At 43.8% G+C, this 22,279-nt stretch overlaps 1 protein-coding gene across 2 annotated transcripts in view; it reads right to left on the bottom strand.

The window, feature by feature from the left end:
- Positions 1-274: 274 nt before the first annotated feature.
- The window catches only part of HSPA12B (heat shock protein family A (Hsp70) member 12B), a 91,897-nt gene continuing 69,892 nt past the window's right edge, over positions 275-22,279 (bottom strand). The window contains exons 10-13 of one of the 2 annotated variants that reach the window (XM_069745093.1): positions 15,574-15,678; positions 13,726-13,984; positions 6,159-6,262; positions 275-2,004 (exon numbers count right to left, since the gene is read on the bottom strand). In XM_069745093.1, the coding sequence (XP_069601194.1) occupies positions 1,364-2,004; positions 6,159-6,262; positions 13,726-13,984; positions 15,574-15,678 (1,109 nt within the window). In that variant the 3' untranslated portion in view covers positions 275-1,363. The remainder of the gene's footprint in view (positions 2,005-6,158; positions 6,263-13,725; positions 13,985-15,573; positions 15,679-22,279) is intronic. The other variant, XM_069745094.1, reaches the window with a different exon arrangement.

A 22,279-nucleotide genomic window follows, 5' to 3' on the forward strand; every position in this document is an offset into this window, starting at 1 on the left:
CTGGAGTGTTTATAAATCCCCCTCCCAGATCCAAAGAGAGGCCAACAACATTAACCCTGAGAGAGCAGGACATGAACTATGTTCTATACCATGACAGTATCTCCTCCCTTTATGGAGCGGATATGATGGGGAAGAGGAGTAAAACTTCTTCAAACTTTTTATCCACCTGACCTTCATCCGCCATCAGATCATGCACTGAACCAGCAGAGGGCAGCAGCGAGGTCCTGCGACAGGCGTGCAGCTTTGGCTGTGACTGGAGTGGTGTAGACGTACGGTGTGTGTACGGTAGTGGTTTATTTAATACATGGAATACGTATCATACATGGTACACAGATACTACCGGGAAGAGATACATGTAAAAAAATATATTCTGACTACGTGGTCTTCTCATAGTAAGGGGACGGAGGTGGAGGATGGATCCGGTATTCACATTGGGGATGTTATCACATCAGATGAGGCCATTAAGGTTCTGGAGATGATCAGATGGTAGTCACCAGGGCGCTACACCAAATATAGCTTCCACCTCATTCCCAGACCTGCATCGCTTCTAGTATTGGACAGCGATGACCTGGAGGCACGAAGATCCAAGAAGAGAGCGAGTTCTGAACCCAAGGCAGCAACCTGCAAAAAAGGGGCTGTTTGGATCGGCACAAGATTGCATCAGTGTGGAGATCCACCATTCAGATGGAGCTGTAAAAAAGTGTCCATGCATTAATATTTACGGGAATGGTGGATTCAACCTGAAATTGTGGCCTCCTCTGATCAGGAATTGGTGAAGTTGATGCTCCATCTTGCCCCTTAGATGTCAGTGTACACGGACTCCACCTAACGTACAGCCCCCCATTGTCAGATTCCTCTATAGTGGTCTCATGGATTTAGCAAGTGGAGTTGTGGTTTATCAAGGTGTATCGATGGTGGACCTACAGCTGTGTTTGGATGCAGCAGGTACTTGGTTTTCATTGACTGCAAGGTTCCTTGTCCTTACAACACCTGAATATTACAGAGGACCATTGGCTTCCCAAAACCGAAGCTCCACAATCGCCATCCTCTCCTTATCTGGTGGAGCAGCCATTCTGCATTGTGGAGTCTTGCCAGAGATTGGTGACATGTTGGGTCAGAGCTGTGGAAAGTCTCGTGTTGACTCCTGTTTTTCTGCTCTGACGCAGCGAAGGTTGGCCAAGAGTTAGAAGATCTTGTCTGTGTTTTATAAAAATAGCAAATGTTTGGAAAAAAATATGCACCCCCATGTAAAGTAAAGAGGAACATGAAGCTGAACCAACTGCTCCCAACTCCTTTGTTTTTGGATGAAGCCACATGTATGATGGTCAAGTGCTTTGAGTTCATGATCACGTGAGGTCTCCCACTAGTTGGAGAGGAAGTCGATGGCGGCTCGGACAGTCTTGGAAGTCTTGACGTCCATTGCTGTGACTTTGATTTCTGTGTCTCCAAATTGCATGCTGGCCTTAATCTCCCGACGAAGGATCTTGCCATTTTCCTCGTTGATGTCTGGCAGGTCCAGATTGATGGTACCGCACTTCCTGACGCCGGCATCGGTGATGTACACCACATCATCGCTGGATGAGCAGTAAATGTTGATGATGATTTTGCGTTGGCCAAGTCGGGCTGGGCAGTAGCTCCTCTGCACGATATCTCCAAGGGCCACCGACTGGTCCACGGACACAAACTTGTCAAAGATGTCTGTGCACCAGTTCTTGCCTTCCTTCACAAGCAGCTTCTCTTTCGGATGTTTTCCTTCCACAAACTTGTTGAGGACGCCGACTCCGTAAGTGAGAGGTGAACGCCTCACTCTCACGATGGTCGGGTCTAGGCCAAAAAGGACTGCTCCTTTAAGTATCGTCAGACCAACATCTTGAGGGATGATGACCCTGCACACCTCACTGAAGGCCGACTGTACAGCATTCTGCAGCATGGGAGACTCCGCAAAGCCGCCCACCAGGAAGAGGTACTTGATGCCTGATACTTCAGGTTTGTTGACGAGATCTCCTGCAAACAGTAGGGTAAAGCAGTATTAGCATAGAGCGTGCACCACTCGGCCTTTTGCCGATGTGTCATTTGCAGTTTCAGTTGTGCTGATGCAGACAAGCACATGGAGGACGTCACCCGGGCACATGTGAAATTTGCTTTTGTGAGGTAAAGACTAAAAACCCTTTTAAAATGGGGCGATGTTTTGTCAGCGCGAATCTTCATAGGATGATCCATTACTGACCATTGGACCATGAAGTCCTTTAACACAGGCAGGTAAACTGGGCTTACAGGGCTGTCGACAAAACAGGGTGTCCGCACAATAACTTAATGATCGCTGGGACTTTTGCAATCAAAATGCCGGGGACTACAGAGCACCATCTTGAATGGAGCAGAGAATCGCATGCAGGTTTATACCGGTGAAAGTCGAGCGCAGCGCTCCATTATTTCTGGCTGTTCCATACACCATGAATGGAGAAGGGGTTGAGCTTGCACAGCTCTGCTCTATTCACTACAGGGCTCTGCAGCTCCCAGAGTCCTGAACCTCATTCTCGGCACTGCTAATGGTTCCACTGGTCATCCCCAGCAGTCAGGATAGGGGATACCTTTATGTTGGGACTATCCCTTTAACACGCGTTACTCAAGTCACAGGCAGCATGTCTCACTCAGTCCGGGCCCCCCTTTTTTTGCTTTTGCTCACCGTCACAGGGGTGGGTTGGGCCGGTTGAGTATTCAACTGGACGTGCATCCTCGGACGCTTGTTCAGTTGAAATATATTGCCGGACAGGAAGCTGGTGACTTCCAGCATGGCAACAGTTAAAAATTGCCAGCCAATTAGAGGCCAGCAGGTGATGTCTGCGCGAATGTCGTCAGAGCATCCGCGCTGCATATCAAGAAGGAAGATGAAGCCGCTGGACTGCAGCCAGGTAAGAATTCCTTTTTTTTCAGTTTGCTTGCACTGTGAAAAGCCACAATATAGAGAACTGATGAATGGGAGCCAGAAGTGAGATTCATGGAGGCCAGTGAGATTCATAGGGGCCAGAATTGAGATACACGGGGGCCAGGATGGGGGATGTTATTACAGAAGGGGGCTAATTAAGCGATATTATTACCGCTGTGATGTATTTTATTTTTGAGGATATTGTTTTCAGTGGGGAGGTCCTGTTACTGTGTGGTGCGCCAATATGTAGCTTTTTTCTTCATCTGTGATAGTGTATACGTTGGGGACAAAGTGGAAAATGTGATGGACTTGAACTAGAGATGTCAACTGGGGCTCTCAGCCTTTATCTACATGCATGTCACTTGAGAAACGGTAAGGTTTTTAATACTAGAGTTAGGACTGTCCCAACTATGGTCGCTGGAACAAGGCAGGATGACTTTCGCATTTTCTTGATAAATAAAAACATGTTAATTAAGTACAATATATCATTTTCATGCATTTTCATCATGTTTCTGTCTTTGTTTTTCTCCTGTGTATAATGTACACTATATACAGAGCTCCTGTGTACAATGTCACTGGTGATCATTGTATTACCTGTACACTATACACTATATACAGAGCTCCTGTGTATAATGTCACTGGTGATCACTGTATTACCTGTACACTGACACTACACTCTGTATATAGATACAGAGCTCCTGTGTATAATGTCACTGGTGATCGCTATATTACCTTTACACTGACATTATATACAGAGCTCCTATGTATAATGTCACTGGTGATCACTGTATTACCTGTACACTGACAATATATATAGAGCTCCTGTGTATAATGTCACTGGTGATCACTGTATTACCTGTACACTATATACAGAGCACCTGTGTATAATGTCACTGGTGATCACTGTATTACCTGTACACTGACACTACACTCTGTATATAGATACAGAGCTCCTGTGTACAGTATACAGTAATGTCACTGGTGATCAGTGTATTACCTGTACACTATATACAGAGCTCCTGTGTACAATGTCACTGGTGATCATTGTATTACCTGTACGCTATACACTATATACAGAGCTCCTGTGTATGTCACTGGTGATCATTGTATTACCTGTACACTATATACAGAGCTCCTGTGTATAATGTCACTGGTGATCACTGTATTACCTGTACACTGACACTACACTCTGTATATAGATACAGAGCTCCTGTGTATAATGTCACTGGTGATCGCTGTATTACCTGTACACTGACATTATATACAGAGCTCCTGTGTATAATGTTACTGGTGATCACTGTATTACCTGTACACTATATACTGAGCTCTTATATGTAATGTCACTGGTGATCACTGTATTACATGTACACTGACACTATATAGAGAGCTCCTGTGTATAATGTCACTGGTGATCACTGTATTACCTGTACACTGACACTACACTCTGTATATAGATACAGAGCTCCTGTGTACAGTATACAGTAATGTCACTGGTGATCACTGTATTACCTGTACACTATATACAGAGCTCCTGTGTACAATGTCACTGGTGATCATTGTATTACCTGTACGCTATACACTATATACAGAGCTCCTGTGTATGTCACTGGTGATCATTGTATTACCTGTACACTATATACAGAGCTCCTGTGTATAATGTCACTGGTGATCACTGTATTACCTGTACACTGACACTACACTCTGTATATAGATACAGAGCTCCTGTGTATAATGTCACTGGTGATCGCTGTATTACCTGTACACTGACATTATATACAGAGCTCCTGTGTATAATGTTACTGGTGATCACTGTATTACCTGTACACTATATACTGAGCTCTTATATGTAATGTCACTGGTGATCACTGTATTACCTGTACACTGACACTATATAGAGAGCTCCTGTGTATAATGTCACTGGTGATCACTGTATTACCTGTACACTGACACTATATACAGATCTCCTGTGTATAATGTAACTAGTGTACAATGTCACTTATGGTATTATTAGTTGTTTTTTATTTTTTATTAATGAACTGTACTGTGGTATTCGGTCACTAGGTGGAATATATGGTCTGGTCACGGTGTGGCAGTATTTGTTCCTTGCATGTGATATTATTTGGTCACTATGTGGTGGTAATATGTGGTGCAGCCATGTTGTGGCGGTATTTGTTCCTTGTATGTGGTATTATTCTGTCACTATGTGGTGATAAGTGGGTCCGGTCATGGTGTGATGTATTTTTTCCTTGTATGTGGTATTATTCTGTCTCTGTGTGGTGGTAAAATGTGGTCTGATCACAGTGTGACAGTATTCCTTGTATGTGGCATTAATGGTCATTTTAAAAAAAAATGTATGTGACACATTCCCTTAAAGGAAAATAAATAAAAATATACCTAAAAAGAGTATTGGGTATTTTAAGAAATATTTAATATGTCAGAGTAAAGTAGGGCCCGGTCAGAAGAGTCTACCGTGTCGTGGTGATGGCTTAAAATCTTTTGCTAAAACAAAAGCTGCTGGCTATGTATGTGATCTGGTGTCCGGTGGGAACTGTTAATATGTGATTGGTGAGGACGTGGTGGAGAAGTGAGTTTTCCAAGAGTGGGCGATGGGACTCTGGTAGGTTCCCGGAGTGGAGGCAGAGCTGAGTGGAGTCTGAAGGGGCCGAAAATTTTCCTAGTATGGGGTCCTGAAGTTACTGGTGGCAGCCCTGTGTGTCAGCTTCTTGCATCTCATTATTAGGACACTTACAGAATGTAAACGTAATTCTGCTAGAGTCAACTTTTATGACGCACAAAGGACAGTATTTGGTGCCGCAGCCTACAGCACACAAATCATCCTATTACTTTATGGCACAAAATGTGGCCCTGTGATTCCGTCTGACATTTTCTTCTGTTCATCAGGTCAGTCATGACAGAATTTATGGTTGACTAGAGAGCTAGTGCCTCCTAATGTGTACACCCTAGAGCGCCTGTCCTCTTTTCCTCTTAATAGGCAATTTGTATATATAATTTCCCAGTGAAGCATTGCATGGCCTACAGGTCTCCTTACATCAGCTTGGCCCTCTCCACAAAGAGAGATGTTACCCCTTCCCGTGCTGCTGTCACCATGACCTCCCTGCACACCGTCCCGCCGTCATCAAGGCCTCACCGTACACCAGCCCCCAGGGACATTATTAATGACAGCTTCTCTGTATAAGTGAAGTTAATAACCCACAGGGGATTGCTATGTCCGTACCGATGTGCTGGATGATCTGCTGGATGGTCGGCTGGAAGAGCTCATTCATGGCCTCCGACGACATCCGGAGCATCCCCTGAGAGGACCACTTCACAAAGTTCACACTGAGGGCAGAAATCAGAGATTACACAGTGGCACCGGAGGGGTTAATGAAGGAGAGAAGGTTCTGCACTGATAAAGGGGCAAAAGAGCTGCACTTATATCATCAAGTCACTCTTCAGAAGCACGGGCCATGCCAGGAGCAGTAGTTCTACATCTGCCACTACAATATCAGGCCACTTCAGTTTGACGGAAGCAAAACCCATAATAATGACATCCACAGTGGCCCCATAATAAAAGTGATACCCACAGAGCCCCCATAATAACTGTGACATCCACAGTGGCCCCATAATAAGTGATATCCACAGTGGCCCCATAATAACAGTGATAGAGAGTGCCCCCTGTGAAAAATATTGAAGATATAATTTAGTATCAATCATTTGTATCCTATTTGGCATGGGATTATAAACCCCCTTTTTGTTCAGCTGTAACGGGACACCTAGCTCAGCAGGTGGTCAAACCTCAAAAAGGCGGAGTGACAGATCTCACACCTTGAGCCAGCTAAGTTCAGGACAAAACGATGGTTTGCAGTGTAAATTTTTTTGTTCAGACAGCTAGGATTTCATAAGGCGAATATAGACTTATCGTACATTCTAGCCACACACCGATTACATTTTTGAGATCTCTCGAACGGGCCAAATTCCTTCCAGGGTCTCGATCTGCTCTAGCACCCCAGGGTGGGGATATATGTAGATTGGGTATTAAGAGCCAGGTAGCAATGTTCATGCGTGGCAGGGGCCTGGCTGGATTTGCATATCTGACTATTGTATATGTGTAACCATTGTGTATATAGTGTATTGTCTAGTGTGCCATTAAGGTGATAAAATATATAATTTAACCTTGGGTCTGCTCTTTTATCTTGATCCACGAATGCACACGTCTGTGATCTCAGCTTAACTTTCCATGCTACCGGGGCTGGTTTCTGGCCCAATATAATCCCGTCAGCTAACTGGATTTATGTCTATTGAGAAACTCGTAGCAGGCCTATCAGGCTGACCCGACACGGTTTCACTGCTGCTAGTGAATGGGGCCTCTCAGCTTGTCAGGGTTGTGGGTGAGGGTGCCATGTTAGTGACTGCGTGAGCCACATCCTCTCACTCCCCATTCCTTACTGGCCCCATGTGGACAGGAGTTATCTGGGTAAAACTGTGCTAAGCTGACCTTGTGTGTCCCAAGGGTGTGCGAAATGTCATATTGGTGCAAGTGAGTGCAGCATACCTCGTGATTCTTCTGACATAATATTGACGTCAGACGAGGTGCGCGTTCTTCACATGTGGCAGTAGTGGGATTCTGTGTGATTTCTCTGGTGATATCCTTCACACCTCATAATAACACCGACAGTGATATATCCACAGTGTCCCCATAATAACAGTGATATCCACAGTGCCCCCATAATAACAGTGATATCCACAGTGCCCCCATAATAACAGTGATATCCACAGTGCCCCCATAATAACAGTGATATCCACAGTGCCCCATAATAACAGTGATATCCACAGTGTCCCCATAATAACAGTGATATCCACAGTGTCCCCATAATAACAGTGATATCCACAGTGTCCCCATAATAACAGTGATATCCACAGTGTCCCCATAATAACAGTGATATCCACAGTGCCCCCATAATAACAGTGATATCCACAGTGCCCCATAATAACAGTGATATCCACAGTGTCCCCATAATAACAGTGATATCCACAGTGTCCCCATAATAACAGTGATATCCACAGTGCCCCCATAATAACAGTGATATCCACAGTGTCCCCATAATAACAGTGATATCCACAGTGCCCCCATAATAACAGTGATATCCACAGTGCCCCATAATAACAGTGATATCCACAGTGTCCCCATAATAACAGTGATATCCACAGTGTCCCCATAATAACAGTGATATCCACAGTGTCCCCATAATAACAGTGATATCCACAGTGTCCCATAATAAGTGATATCCACAGTGCCCCATAATAACAGTGATATCCACAGTGCCCCATAATAACAGTGATATTCACAGTGTCCCCATAATAACAGTGATATCCACAGTGCCCCCATAATAACAGTGATATCCACAGTGCCCCATAATAACAGTGATATCCACAGTGCCCCATAATAACAGTGATATTCACAGTGCCCCCATAATAACAGTGATATCCACAGTGCCCCCATAATAACAGTGATATCCAGTGTCCCCATAATAACAGTGATATCCACAGTGCCCCCATAATAACAGTGATATCCACAGTGTTCCATAATAACAGTGATATCCACAGTGCCCCCATAATAACAGTGATATCCACAGTGCCCCCATAATAACAGTGATATCCACAGTGCCCCCATAATAACAGTGATATCCACAGTGCCCCATAATAACAGTGATATCCACAGTGCCCCATAATAACAGTGATATCCGCAGTGTCCCATAATAACAGTGATATCCACAGTGCCCCATAATAACAGTGATATCCACAGTGCCCCATAATAACAGTGATATCCACAGTGCCCCATAATAACAGTGATATCCGCAGTGCCCCATAATAACAGTGATATCCAGTGTCCCCATAATAACAGTGATATCCACAGTGCCCCATAATAACAGTGATATCCAGTGTCCCCATAACAGTGATATCCACAGTGCCCCATAATAACAGTGATATCCGCAGTGTCCCATAATAACAGTGATATCCACAGTGTCCCCATAATAACAGTGATATCCGCAGTGTCCCATAATAACAGTGACATGCGCAGTGCCCCATAATAACAGTGATATCCAGTGTCCCCATAATAACAGTGATATCCACAGTGCCCCATAATAACAGTGATATCCAGTGTCCCCATAACAGTGATATCCACAGTGCCCCATAATAACAGTGATATCCACAGTGTCCCATAATAACAGTGACATGCGCAGTGCCCCATAATAACAGTGATATCCGCAGTGTCCCATAATAACAGTGATATCCACAGTGTCCCCATAATAACAGCGATATCCACAGTGCCCCCATAATAACAGCGATATCCACAGTGCCCCATAATAACAGTGATATCCACAGTGCCCCCATAATAACAGTGATATCCACAGTGTCCCATAATAACAGTGATATCCACAGTGCCCCATAATAACAGTGATATCCACAGTGCCCCCATAATAACAGTGATATCCACAGTGCCCCCATAATAACAGTGATATCCACAGTGTCCCATAATAACAGTGACATGCGCAGTGCCCCATAATAACAGTGATATCCAGTGTCCCCATAATAACAGTGATATCCACTGTGCCCCATAATAACAGTGATATCCAGTGTCCCCATAATAACAGTGATATCCAGTGTCCCCATAATAAGTGATATCCACAGTGCCCCCATAATAACAGTGATATCCACAGTGCCCCCATAATAACAGTGATATCCACAGTGCCCAATAACAGTGATATCCACAGTGCCCCATAATAGTGATATCCACAGTGCCCCCATAATAACAGTGATATCCAGTGTCCCCATAATAACAGTGATATCCAGTGTCCCCATAATAAGTGATATCCACAGTGCCCCCATAATAACAGTGATATCCACAGTGCCCCATAATAACAGTGATATCCACAGTGCCCCATAGTAGTGATATCCACAGTGCCCCATAATAAGTGATATCCACAGTGCCCCATAATAACACTGTGACTGTTAAAAGTACGTCACGATCGGGGTGACCTTTGGTCAGCCCACGGCTATCACATGTGCAGGGGGCTTATCTTCGTTATCCCTCCACTGCTCCAATGTGATGAAAACACAAACAGGGCTTTTGACCTCTTAGTTTACCGCAGGGGCTTATTTTAGTTATCCCACTGCTCTGCTATATAACTGCAGGGAATTATGTATATCCCACTTTACAGTTCCACTTGAAAACTTGCAGCTCTCTGGCGCCCCCCCTTACTCTCAGGTCAGATTAGGTACTGCACCTAGGGTAATTAGTCGCCAGAAAGGCTGCCTGCTATGTACTGGCTATTGGGCACGCTGCAGCGAGGGCGATATAACTACTCCCACTCAGGCAGGAACAATAATTATCAACGCTGCCGTCGCTACGACGACTCCCAAAAATGCAGGACAAGGTATGCCACCACCAGCTTCGATTAACGGGTCCGAAGCTAACCCAAAACAGTAGCGTAATTCCCTTTAGAAGACTTAGGGTACGTTTTAGAGCAGGAGAACAAAGCTAGTATTTTAAATATTTTACTCCATAAAGATCAGGCAGTGTTTATAAAAAGGTATATAAAGCCCTCTGCACATGTGACAGCCGTTGGCTGGTGAATCGTGACATATTGGTGGCAGCGCGGTGGGATCATAGAGCATTAGTGATCTGGTTTGACAATCATTCCTCTCACTAATAACTTGCAAAGTTCTTGCGAGGACACTGCGCAAATAAGTTTGGAGAACGAACTCAGTGTTTATTAGTCCTGAGACAATTGTGTGTACTAGAAGTTATTCCCTGCCTTTCTCTTCATTTTTCTATCCTATCTTTTATTTGTCAACTATGGCTGCGAAAGGAGAAGCCTGGTACGCCCAGCAGAAGGACACTCTTGTTAAGGTATGCACGTACCACGGCCTGAACTCCCATGGCAAGTCCAAGGCTGAAATGGTCGCTGAACTGGTGCAATTTGAAGCAGACCAAGCCTGGCCACAGAGCCCAGAGGCCGCAGAAGCCAGCACGAGCAGAGGTGGTGCTGCAGCAGAGGTCCAACCACTGAATAGCCGATATTCAGGTGAGCTGACTATCTTTTGGGTTTTTAGGAAAATAATAAGTACATATTGCTAACTTCCATTGGTAGATCTGTTAAACACTGTAAGCGCGAGCCGCTAACCACAACAGGTACAAAGTGCGGATTTCTATGGAACCGTGTGGAACAACTAGGACGAATTTGGTACCAATAGAAAGCTAATTTTAATACAAGATGGATGAGGTGTGTGTTATATCTTCGCTTGAGAATCTGGCAGAGTCATGAGAGTTATAAGAATTGCTGTTGAAATCTGTAAGTCTGAGGAAAGGGGAGGGTCCAGGGAAACCAGCCTTTTTAGTGATGTCATAAGGCTGCAAGTTATAAGTTTCTGCATGTCACCCAGTCTTGAGTCTTGCCTGAGGAGCTGTTCCTATCCAGACCTCCTAATGCACTGGGAGATTTGGGACTCCGCCTACCAGCATGGTTGCCTGAAATGATCTGAGCACATGTAAGTGTTACTTTCTGTTTTAATCCATGTTATTTTATAATTGCTTTGTACATACATACTTTGTCTCATATTGTAACATCTTTATATACCTTTTTATAAACACTGCCTGATCTTTATGGAGTAAAATATTTAAAATACTAGCTTCGTTCTCCTGCTCTAAAACATACCCTAATTATTCTGAAAGGAATTACGCTACTGTTTTGGGTTAGCTTCGGACCCGTTAATCGAAGCTGGTGGCGGCATACCTTGTCCTGCATTTTTGCTAGTCGTTGTAGCGATGGTGGCGTTGATAATTATTGTTCCTGCCTGAGTGGGAGTAGTTATATCGCCCTCGCTGCAGCGTGCCGAATAACCAGTACATAGAAGGCAGCCTTTCTGGCGACTAATTACCCTAGGTGCAGTACCTAATCTGACCTGAGGGTAAGGGGGGCACCAGAGAGCTGCAAGTTTTGAAGCGGAACTGTAAAGGCATGGGCTGGCTAAAGGTCACCCCGATCGTGATGTACTGTTGACAGTCACGGTGTGAATCGTGACATGTATGTACAAAGTAATTATAAAATGACATGGATTAAAACAGAAAAGTAACACTTACATGTGCTCAGATCATTTCAGGCAACCATGCTGGTAGGTGGAGCCCCTAATGTCCCAGTGCATCAGGAGGTCTGGATAGGACCAGCTCCCTTGACAGACTCAAGACTGGGTGACATGCAGAAACTTATAACTTGCAGCCTTGTGACATTACTAAAAAGGCTGGTTTCCCTGGACCCTCCCCTTTCCTCAGACTTACAGATTTCAACAGCAATTCTTATAACTCTCATATCTTCGCTCGAGAATCTGGCAGTCATAACACACACCTCATCCATCTTGTATTAAAATTAGCTTTCTATTGGTACCAAATTCATCCTAGTTGTTCCATAGAAATCCGCACTTTGTACCTGTTGTGGTTAGCGGCTCGCACTTAGTGTTTAACAGATCTACCGATGGAAGTTAGCAATATGTACTTATTATTTTTCTAGCCCAAATCAGCGACCCAATATCTTGTTATAATAGAACAAAGAACCTCCTGTCTTAAGAGAGATATCAGACCAGTTTCAGCTGGAGGTAGATTTGTGCATCTACTAGCGCAATTAACATTCTTGGCTTGGGGGAAGGGCAGAGCATTGAGAAGAATAGCTTCACACACAGCAGAAAGGCGGGTCAAAGCTGCCATGTGCTTTCAGGACCATGGTCACGTGTGCAAAAATCCCGCTACTATGGTATTTCACATTATCGTGACACACTGACATCCACAGTGTCACCATAATAACAGTGATATCCACCGTGCACCCATAATAACAGTAATATCCACAGTGCCCCCATAATAACAGTGATATCCACAGTGCCCCATAATAACAGCGATATCCACAGTGCCCCCATAATAAAAGTGATATCCACAGTGCCCCCATAATAAAAGTGATATCCACAGTGCCCCCATAATAACAATGATATCCACAGTGCCCCATAATAACAGTGATATCCACAGTGTCCCCATAATAACAGTAATATCCACAGTGCCCCATAATAACAGTGATATCCACAGTGCCCCATAGTAACAGTGATATCCACAGTGCCCCCATAGTAACAGTGATATCCACAGTGCCCCCATAATAACAGTGATATCCACAGTGCCCCATAATAACAGTGATATCCACAGTGCCCCATAATAACAGCGATATCCACAGTGCCCCCATAATAAAAGTGATATCCACAGTGCCCCCATAATAAAAGTGATATCCACAGTGCCCCCATAATAACAGTGACATGCGCAGTGCCCCCATAATAACAGTGATATCCACAGTGCCCCATAGTAACAGTGATATCCACAGTGCCCCATAATAACAGTGATATCCACAGTGCCCCATAATAAGTGATTTTCAGTTATTTGAGGGATCTTGACCTACTAACATGTATCCTGGAGGTGAAGGGTCCCCAATCTACTAACATGTATCCTGGAGGTGAAGGGTCCCCAACCTACTAACGTGTATCCTGGAGGTGAAGGGTCCCCAACCTACTAATGTGTATCCTGGAGGTGAAGGGTCCCCAACCTACTAATGTGTATCCTGGAGGTGAAGGGTCCCCAACCTACTAACATGTATCCTGGAGGTGAAGGGTCCCCAACCTACTAACATGTATCCTGGAGGTGAAGGGTCCCCAACCTACTAACGTGTATTCTGGAGGTGAGGGTCTGGTAATCTCTGCAGCCTCCATTTCACCTGCTCTTCCGTAGGGCGGTCTCCACATTTTGCCTGGTGTGTCTCCTGTAGAAGTCTATGAAGGAGAACGGCAGGGAGATGTTGAGGTGGTTGGACCTCTGTGGAGCTGCAGTTCTTTTCCGAGCCTCAAATGCGATCATCAGGTCCACCCAGGCTGCCGGCCGCTTCACCTTAAAGGTCTGAATGAAGTCCTCACCGAATATCTTGCATAACATCTTCTCAAAGGCAAGGTCAACCCCAACAGCTCCATAGGGACCACCTACATGACCAGAACACATCATCAGTATGGGAACAGTATTATAGTAGTTATATTCTTGTACATAGGAGCAGTATTATCTACTATATAATTGTCTAAGGGTCACTTCTGTCTTTCTGTCTGTCCGTCTGTCTGTCACGCATATTCATTGGTCGCGGCCTCTGTCTGTCATGGAATCCAAGTTGCTGATTGGTCGCGTCCTCTCCTCGGCAGTGCAAGCGGCAGGTTCCGGTTCCAAAGATGCTATGTGAGAAGGACCTGCCATTACGTCACGATCATGTGACCACAACGTCATCACAGGTCCTGTGCTCATACCAACCCTGGGACCGGAAGCTGCCGCGTGCACCGCACACAGGCGACAGCACTACAAGGGGCCCTCGGAAGGTGAGTATATGTTTATTTTTTATTTTTTAATCTGTTACATACGTGGCTGGGCAATATACTACGCAGCTGGGCAATATACTACGTGACTGGGCAGTATACTACGTGGCTGGGCAATATACTACGTGGCTGGGCAATATACTACGTGACTGGGCAGTATACTACGTGGCTGGGAAATATACTACGTGGCTGGACAATATACTACGTGACTGGGCAATATACTACGTAGCTGGGCAATATACCATGTGACTGGGCAATATACTACGTAGCTGGGCAATATACCATGTGACTGGGCAATATACTATGTAGCTGGGCAATATACCATGTGGCTGGGCAATATTCTAGATATACTAGAATACCCGATGCGTTAGAATCGGGCCACCATCTAGTAGTAGTTATATTCTTGTACATAGGGGGCAGTATAATAGTAGTTATATTCTTGTACATAGGGGGCAGTATAATAGTAGTTATATTCTTGTACATAGGAGCAGTATTATAGTAGTTATATTCTTGTACATAGGAGCAGTATTATAGTAGTTATATTCTTGTATATAGGGGCAGTATTATAAAAGTTATATTCTTGTACATAGGGAGCAGTATTATAGTAGTTATATTCTTGTATATAGGGGCAGTATTATAGAAGTTATATTCTTGTACATAGCGGCAGTATTATAGTAGTTATATTCTTGTACATAGGAGGCAGTATTATAGTAGTTATATTCTTGTACATAGGGGCAGTATTATAGTAGTTATATTCTTGTACATAGGAGCAGTATTATAGTAGTTATATTCTTGTACATAGGAGGCAGTATTATAGTAGTTATATTCTTGTACATAGGGGCAGTATTATAGTAGTTATATTCTTGTACATAGGAGCAGTATTATAGTAGTTATATTCTTGTACATAGGGGCGGTATTATAGTAGTTATATTCTTGTTCATAGGGGCGGTATTATAGTAGTTATATTCTTGTTCATAGGAGCAGTATTATAGTAGATATATTCTTGTACATAGGGGCGGTATTATAGTAGTTATATTCTTGTTCATAGGAGCAGTATTATAGTAGATATATTCTTGTACATAGGGGCAGTATTATAGTAGTTATATTCTTGTACATAGGGGCAGTATTATAGTAGATATATTCTTGTACATGGGGCAGTATTATTGCAGTTTTATTCTTGTACATAGGGGCAGTATCAGGTTATTTTCTACCTGATGCTTTGTACAGTTCCTTCAGGGTTCCCTGCGGTTGCTCGATCTGATGGACTGTGAGATCCACGGTTCCCCCTCCGCAGTCGGCCACAATATAGCGATCTCCTAGGAGTGGATGGAAGATTCTGCTGTTAGATATCAGTCACTGTTATTACGTTAATAATCTCTCGTATCCTGACAGTTCAGCATTGACAGCTGGTAGATGGCGGTCTGTGCTCATCCTTTACTGTACAGTTTCTGTGGTTTCTCGCTGGGTGTCATCCGCGCCCTCCTGTACGGGGTCACATTATTTCTGAGCCCACCATTCCCTATGGTACATAATCACTCAGGCCAAAAATACAAATGGCTCCGTTTCCTCCATCCAGAGGAATAGCTACAAGACGGGAGCAGGGTGCAGCCAAGCTGTAACCGCGTGTGGAATGTCACATTCCAGGGGTCTAAATGGCTAAGAACCCATCAGGACCTCAGAATGCAAAAATAGCATCACAGACTTGGCCGAAGATATCTCTGGATGGTCCGTCCATCATTGATCATTGCAAATATACAAGAATCAGCCTTTTCACTTCCAACCATCGCTAATAACAAATAGTAATAGATTGTAGGCTCCTATCCTACAGTCTCCTCCCCCAGTAATGGCTGATAATAGGGAGTAGTAGATTGTAGGCTTCTGTCCTGTAGTCACCTCCCCAGTAATGGCTGATAACAGGGAGTAATAGATTGTAGTCTCCTGTCCTAAGGTGAATGGTAACTGTTATGATAAGGTAATTCAGTACCACAATGGACATAGAGGTCAGAGCACATACAGTGACCTGACAATAACCCAAAAACATAGAACGAGCTCTGAGACGTGGGAACTCTGCTGACCGCAATCCCTAATCCTCTCCAACCACACTAGAGGCAGCCGTGGATTGCGCCTAACGCTCCCTATGCAACTCGGCACAGCCTGAGAAACTAGCTAGCCTGAAGATAGAAAATAAGCCTACCTTGCCTCAGAGAAATACCCCAAAGGAAAAGGCAGCCCCCACATATAATGACTGTGAGTTAAGATGAAAAGACAAACGTAGAGATGAAATAGATTTAGCAAAGTGAGGCCCGACTTTCTGAACAGAGCGAGGATAGGAAAGGTAACTTTGCGGTCAACACAAAACCCTACAAAAACCACGCAAAGGGGGCAAAAAGACCCTCCGTACCGAACTAACGGCACGGAGGTACACCCTCTGCGTCCCAGAGCTTCCAGCAAGCAGGAAAACACAAATAGACAAGCTGGACAGAAAAATACAGCAAACAAAATAGCAAAGCAAAACTTAGCTATGCAGAGCAGCAGGCCACAGGAACGATCCAGGAGGAAACAGGTCCAATACTAGAACATTGACTGGAGGCCAGGATCAAAGCACTAGGTGGAGTTAAATAGAGCAGCACCTAACGACTTCACCACATCACCTGAGGAAGGAAACTCAGAAGCCGCAGTACCACTTTCCTCCACCAACGGAAGCTCACAGAGAGAATCAGCCGAAGTACCACTTGTGACCACAGGAGGGAGCTCTGCCACAGAATTCACAACAGGTAACAAGTGCTTGTATTGTCCGGACCAGCCATGAGTATAATAGCGTACAATGCGTACAGTACAGACACAGAGGGCTATTAAGTGCATAATGCTGTCTGCAAGAAATGCATGGCAAGAGTTAGAAGAGATAAAGCCAGTGATGAAGGAAGGCTTGGAAGGGAGACTAAAAGTAATAAACAGGATTTTGGGGGTATATCAAAAGCAAAAGAAAAGGCAAAGCCACTATAGGATTTTACAGGATGAAAGTGGTCAAAAATGATGTTGAGAAGGCCAGCCTTTTAAATTCCTATTTTGTATCTGTGTTCTCAAATAAGTCAAATGCAATATCAACTGATCCTCACGGCACCATTGAAGGAATAAAAGAATCCACACTATCCATAGATATGGTGAGGGAACACTGAGCTAATTTACATAAATTTTACTCTCCTCGTCCAGATGAATTACATCCTTGGATAGTGAAAGAGTTGTCAGAGGAAATTGCTGAACCATTAGCCAGAACCTTTGAAAAATCCTGCAGAACAGGAGAAGTCCCAGAAGATTGGAGACGGGAAAATGTTGTCTCTATCTTCAATAAAGGAAAGAAGACAGAACCAGGAAATTACAGGCCAGTGAGCCTTACTTCTATACCAGGAAAGATCTGTGAACAAATTATTAAACAGCATCTATGCAATACTTGGATAAGAATACAGTAATTAATCAGAGTCTGCATGGGTTTGTAGCAAACAAGTCGTGCCAGACTAATCTAATTTTTTTCTATGACAGAATCACTGACTGGGTGGATCAGGGAAATGCGGTAGATATAGTATATCTCAATTTCAGCAAAGCATGTGATAAAGTATGTCATACTATCCTTATTGAAAAAATGACTAAGTATGGGACTGACAAGGCTAGGGTTAGGTGGATTCATAACTGGCTCAGTGATCATACTCGGAGTGGTAATAAATGGTTGCACATCCAATTGAAAGAGTGACTTAAGTGGGGACCACAAGGCTCTGTCCTGACCCCAGTGTTGTTCAACATTTTTCTAAATGATCTAGACTAGGGAACTGAAGATAAACTGATCATATTTGCAGATGATGCAAAGCTAGAAGGGATGGCTAACACTAGAGAAGACAGAGAAAGGATTTAGATAAGCTGGAACAATGGGCAATGACTAATAGAATGGTATTTAACAGGAAGAAATGCAAGATTCTACATCTGGGCAAGAAAAACGAAAATCTATAGAATGGAAGGAATAGAACTAAGCCACAAACTAAAAATGCATATAATGCTTTTTTTGCGCTAGTCCATTATTATAGCTCGTAATTGGCCCAAATGAAATATCTTAATAGAGTGGATATCTAGTGGGAGCTTAAATGGATGCCGTCCTGAATGGCGAAGCTCCGTCACAGAAACCATCTGCTTTCTCTTTGCGGGATCTTCCAGCATTAACAAGGACTTACAAGGACTGACAGCATCACACAGGTACAGTGCAACAGCAGGGCAGGTTACAAGCCTGACAGGCTGCATGGATGGTCCTACCTGCTGTCTTCCCCTGCATCCTATCAGCCACAATCGTTATGCATTTCCTGCAATTATGAAGAGATATTTCAGGGACCCGAAACACCAACGTTCTTTTTGGTTTTGTACTTTGTTTTGGATGCCTCATTTCAATTCTATTTTGTAATGTGAGTCTGGTTTCTGTGACGGTGGTTCGCCATTCAGGACTGCATTCATTCATTTATTTATTCTATCTCCCATTAAGTGTCCACTCTTTTTAGATATTTCATTTGGGCCAATTACCAGCTATAAAAACAGACTAGTGCGACAAACCATTATATGCATTTTTAGTTTGTGACTTAGTATTTGGATTTATTATACAGAATCCAGTGTTTGTCTGCAGCTGTTTTCCAGTTTCCCTTTATCTTATTATCAGTGAGGGCTCTAGTGTTTTTTTTTTTTTCATGAATAGAACTAAGCAACAGCACGTGTGAAAAAGACTTGTGTATACTAATAGATCACAGACTGCACATGAGTCAACAGTGTGATGCAGCAGCAAAAAATACAAACACAGTTCTCGGATTTATTAATAGAAGCATAGAGTCTAGATCACGTGAAGTAATTCTCCCACTCTACTCCTCCTTGGTCAGACCTCATCTGGATACTTTATCTGGTTCTGGGCACCACATTATAAAAAAGGCATTGAGAAACTGGAGCAAGTTCAGAGAAGAGCTACCAGGATGGTGAGCAGATTGCAAAGTATGTCCTACTTGGAACGGTAAGGGTATGTTTCCACGGGCAGAAACCGCCAGCGCTTTGGGCGTAGCAAATGTCCGCTCCGCCCAAAGTGCTGCCGGCTTTTGAACGCTGGTGATTCCACATGTGTTTATTGAACCATGCGGAATCACGGTGTCCTATACATTGGACGGTGATATTTACCTTGCGGAGCTAATCTTTGGAATTTCACCGCACTTGGATTTTTTTTCCCCCATTTTCGAGTATGATATGATAAGCTCAATGATGTTTTTCAAAATTACAACTTGTGCCGCAAAAAAACAAGCCCTCACATGACCATATTGACAGAAAAATAAAAAAGCTTGTGGCTCTGGGAAGCAGGGGAGCACAAAACAGAAACGCAAAAATGAAAATGGACTGTGGCGTGAAGGGAATAACCCCAAATTTTTCATTTTCACAAGGGTAACAGGAGAAATGCACCATAAAATTTGTTGTGCAATTTCTCCGGAGTACGCAAATACCCCATATGTGGTGGAAAACTACTGTTTGAGTCTTTCAATGTGAAATTGGCTGCAATCTATAGCGGATGCTATGATGTGCCTAAACAATGGAATTCCCCCACAAATGACCACATTTTGGAAACTAGATGCATCAAGGAACTTATCTAGATGTTTAGTGGCCAGTACGTTGCAGTCACCAGCACATTATGACCAGCCCGTGCTTCTGGAGACACGCACTAATTAATTCGGTTCTTATCGCTACAGAAATGCCAAACATGTGGAAGCTATATGTGGTTTAAGTACACTGTGGGTCAGGGCCGGTTTAACAGAAAGTGGGTCAACGGGCAAAAGTTTAAAGTGGGGACCCAGATTCTCACATTTTCCACATCACACAAACATATTGGCAGTATTTACAGGTGCAGACTTCAGGCCATTAAACGAGCGTGATCCACGGCTTTGAAGTTGTTTGACGCTTGTTCCCGAGTTTCTTTACACCGGCTGAGGAAGAATGATAGGGACAAATAGTCCCCGATACAGTCTAATACATGGAATCTTCTGTCCGAATCACATATTTTGGAAATTTACACAGAAATCGCAATGCAAGCGCTCAGCACAGAGCGCAGGATAAATGTGCGCTGAGCCTTACTGTGATCTTTGGGAGGCAGAATGAACAAATCAACAGCAGGTGAAAAATTGGTTTTATTTATTTTTTACACCATTCCTATAAATGATTAGGCGACTTTATTCTTTGGGTCAGTGCAATATAATAATATAATATAGGTTTTTATGATTGGCTGCTGTCACAGACCAAAAGATGCTTTTTACGGTAATATTTTTTGCATCACAATATTTTGTCTCAGAGTCATGTGAGGGCTTATTTTTTGCGGGACGTGTTGACGCTTTTATTGGTACCGTTTTCAGACACATGACATTTTTTTCATCGCTTTCTATTCCAATTTGTGGGAGGCAGAATGAACAAAAACCAGCAATTCAAGAATTTGGTGTTTTTTGTCATTCTGCATGTGGTAAAATTGATAAGACTGCTTTATTCTTCAGGACAGTACAATTATGATACCTCATTTATATAGCTTTTTTACGCTTTGCCGCTTTTACTCAATAAAAACTATTTTATAGAAAAAAAAGAATTGTTTTTGCATCACTTTATTCTGAGAGCTATAACTTTTTTAAAAAAGAAAAAAAAAAGAGCATGAACCGCACATCCTAAAATCATACGTTGATCTAAAGCCGCTAGGCAAAAATTAATATAACTGAATATGAGGTTTTCAGTTTAACATTCTGATCAGACTGTATGAAGCCCACTGCCCCGTCACGGCAAACCTCGTAGTGGGTCCTAACGCCCTAACGGAGCGGAGCCGTGCGGCGCCCACCGCCACAGCGGCCATGCACCAGCAGGGCGGACGGCCTGTTGCCCCACAGCACCCATGCTGCAAGACTGAGCCCCCACGACTCCAGACCGCGCCGCCCCACCAGCACAAAGCCACAGCAACAATGGCCGCCACACAGCACCAACACCAAAATGAAAGGAGCACTTAAACTCACCTTCCTCCAGCTCTTCAGTGAGAGCCAAAATGGGCTAGACCCCTTACTTTGCAGTCTCCTGCTAATTAAAATCTTTAGATCAACGTATGATTTTGGGATGTGCGGTTCATGCTCTTTTTTTTTTTCTTTTTTGCAAAGCATGTTCTAGTCTTCTTCTTGGACCAGCACTCCTCCCATTTGGCTCAGGTGATTTTAATTAGCAGGAGACTGCAAAGTATGGGGTCTAGCCCATTTGAGTTTAAGTGCTCCTTTCATTTTGGTGTTGGTACTGTGTGGCGGCCATTGTTGCTGTGGCTTTGTGCTGGTGGGGCGGCGCGGTCTGGAGTCGTGGGGACTCAGTCTTGCAGCATGGGCGCTGTGGGGCAACAGGCCGTCCGCCCTGCTGGTGCATGGCTGCTGTGGTGGTGGGCGCCGCACGGCTCCGCTCCGTTAGGGCGTTAGGACCCACTACGAGGTTTGCCGTGACGGGGCAGTGGGCTTCATACAGTCTGATCAGAATGTTAAACTGAAAACCTCATATTCAGTTATATTAATTTTTGCCTAGCGGCTTTAGATCAACGTATGATTTTGGGATGTGCGGTTCATGCTCTTTTTTTTTTTCTATAACTTTTTTAGTCCACTGATGGAGCTGTATAGCGGCTTGTTTTCTGCATGACCAAATAACGTTTTATTCGGGACCATTTTTATTTATTGCGTTTTATTCAAGTATGGCAGTATGATGAAAAAGAAAAGTTTTTTGCTTCGTTGTTTTTTTACGGTATGCAAAAGGAAGTTAACTGGTGGGATGGGACAGTTCCTGATCATCTGCACATACCCTTAGAGGCTGAGTCTAACAGGCCACCATAGCTGGCAGACCCGGACGCAGCCG

Source organism: Ranitomeya imitator, chromosome 1 (genome assembly GCF_032444005.1).
Source record: "Ranitomeya imitator isolate aRanImi1 chromosome 1, aRanImi1.pri, whole genome shotgun sequence".
NCBI lineage: Eukaryota > Metazoa > Chordata > Amphibia > Anura > Dendrobatidae > Ranitomeya > Ranitomeya imitator.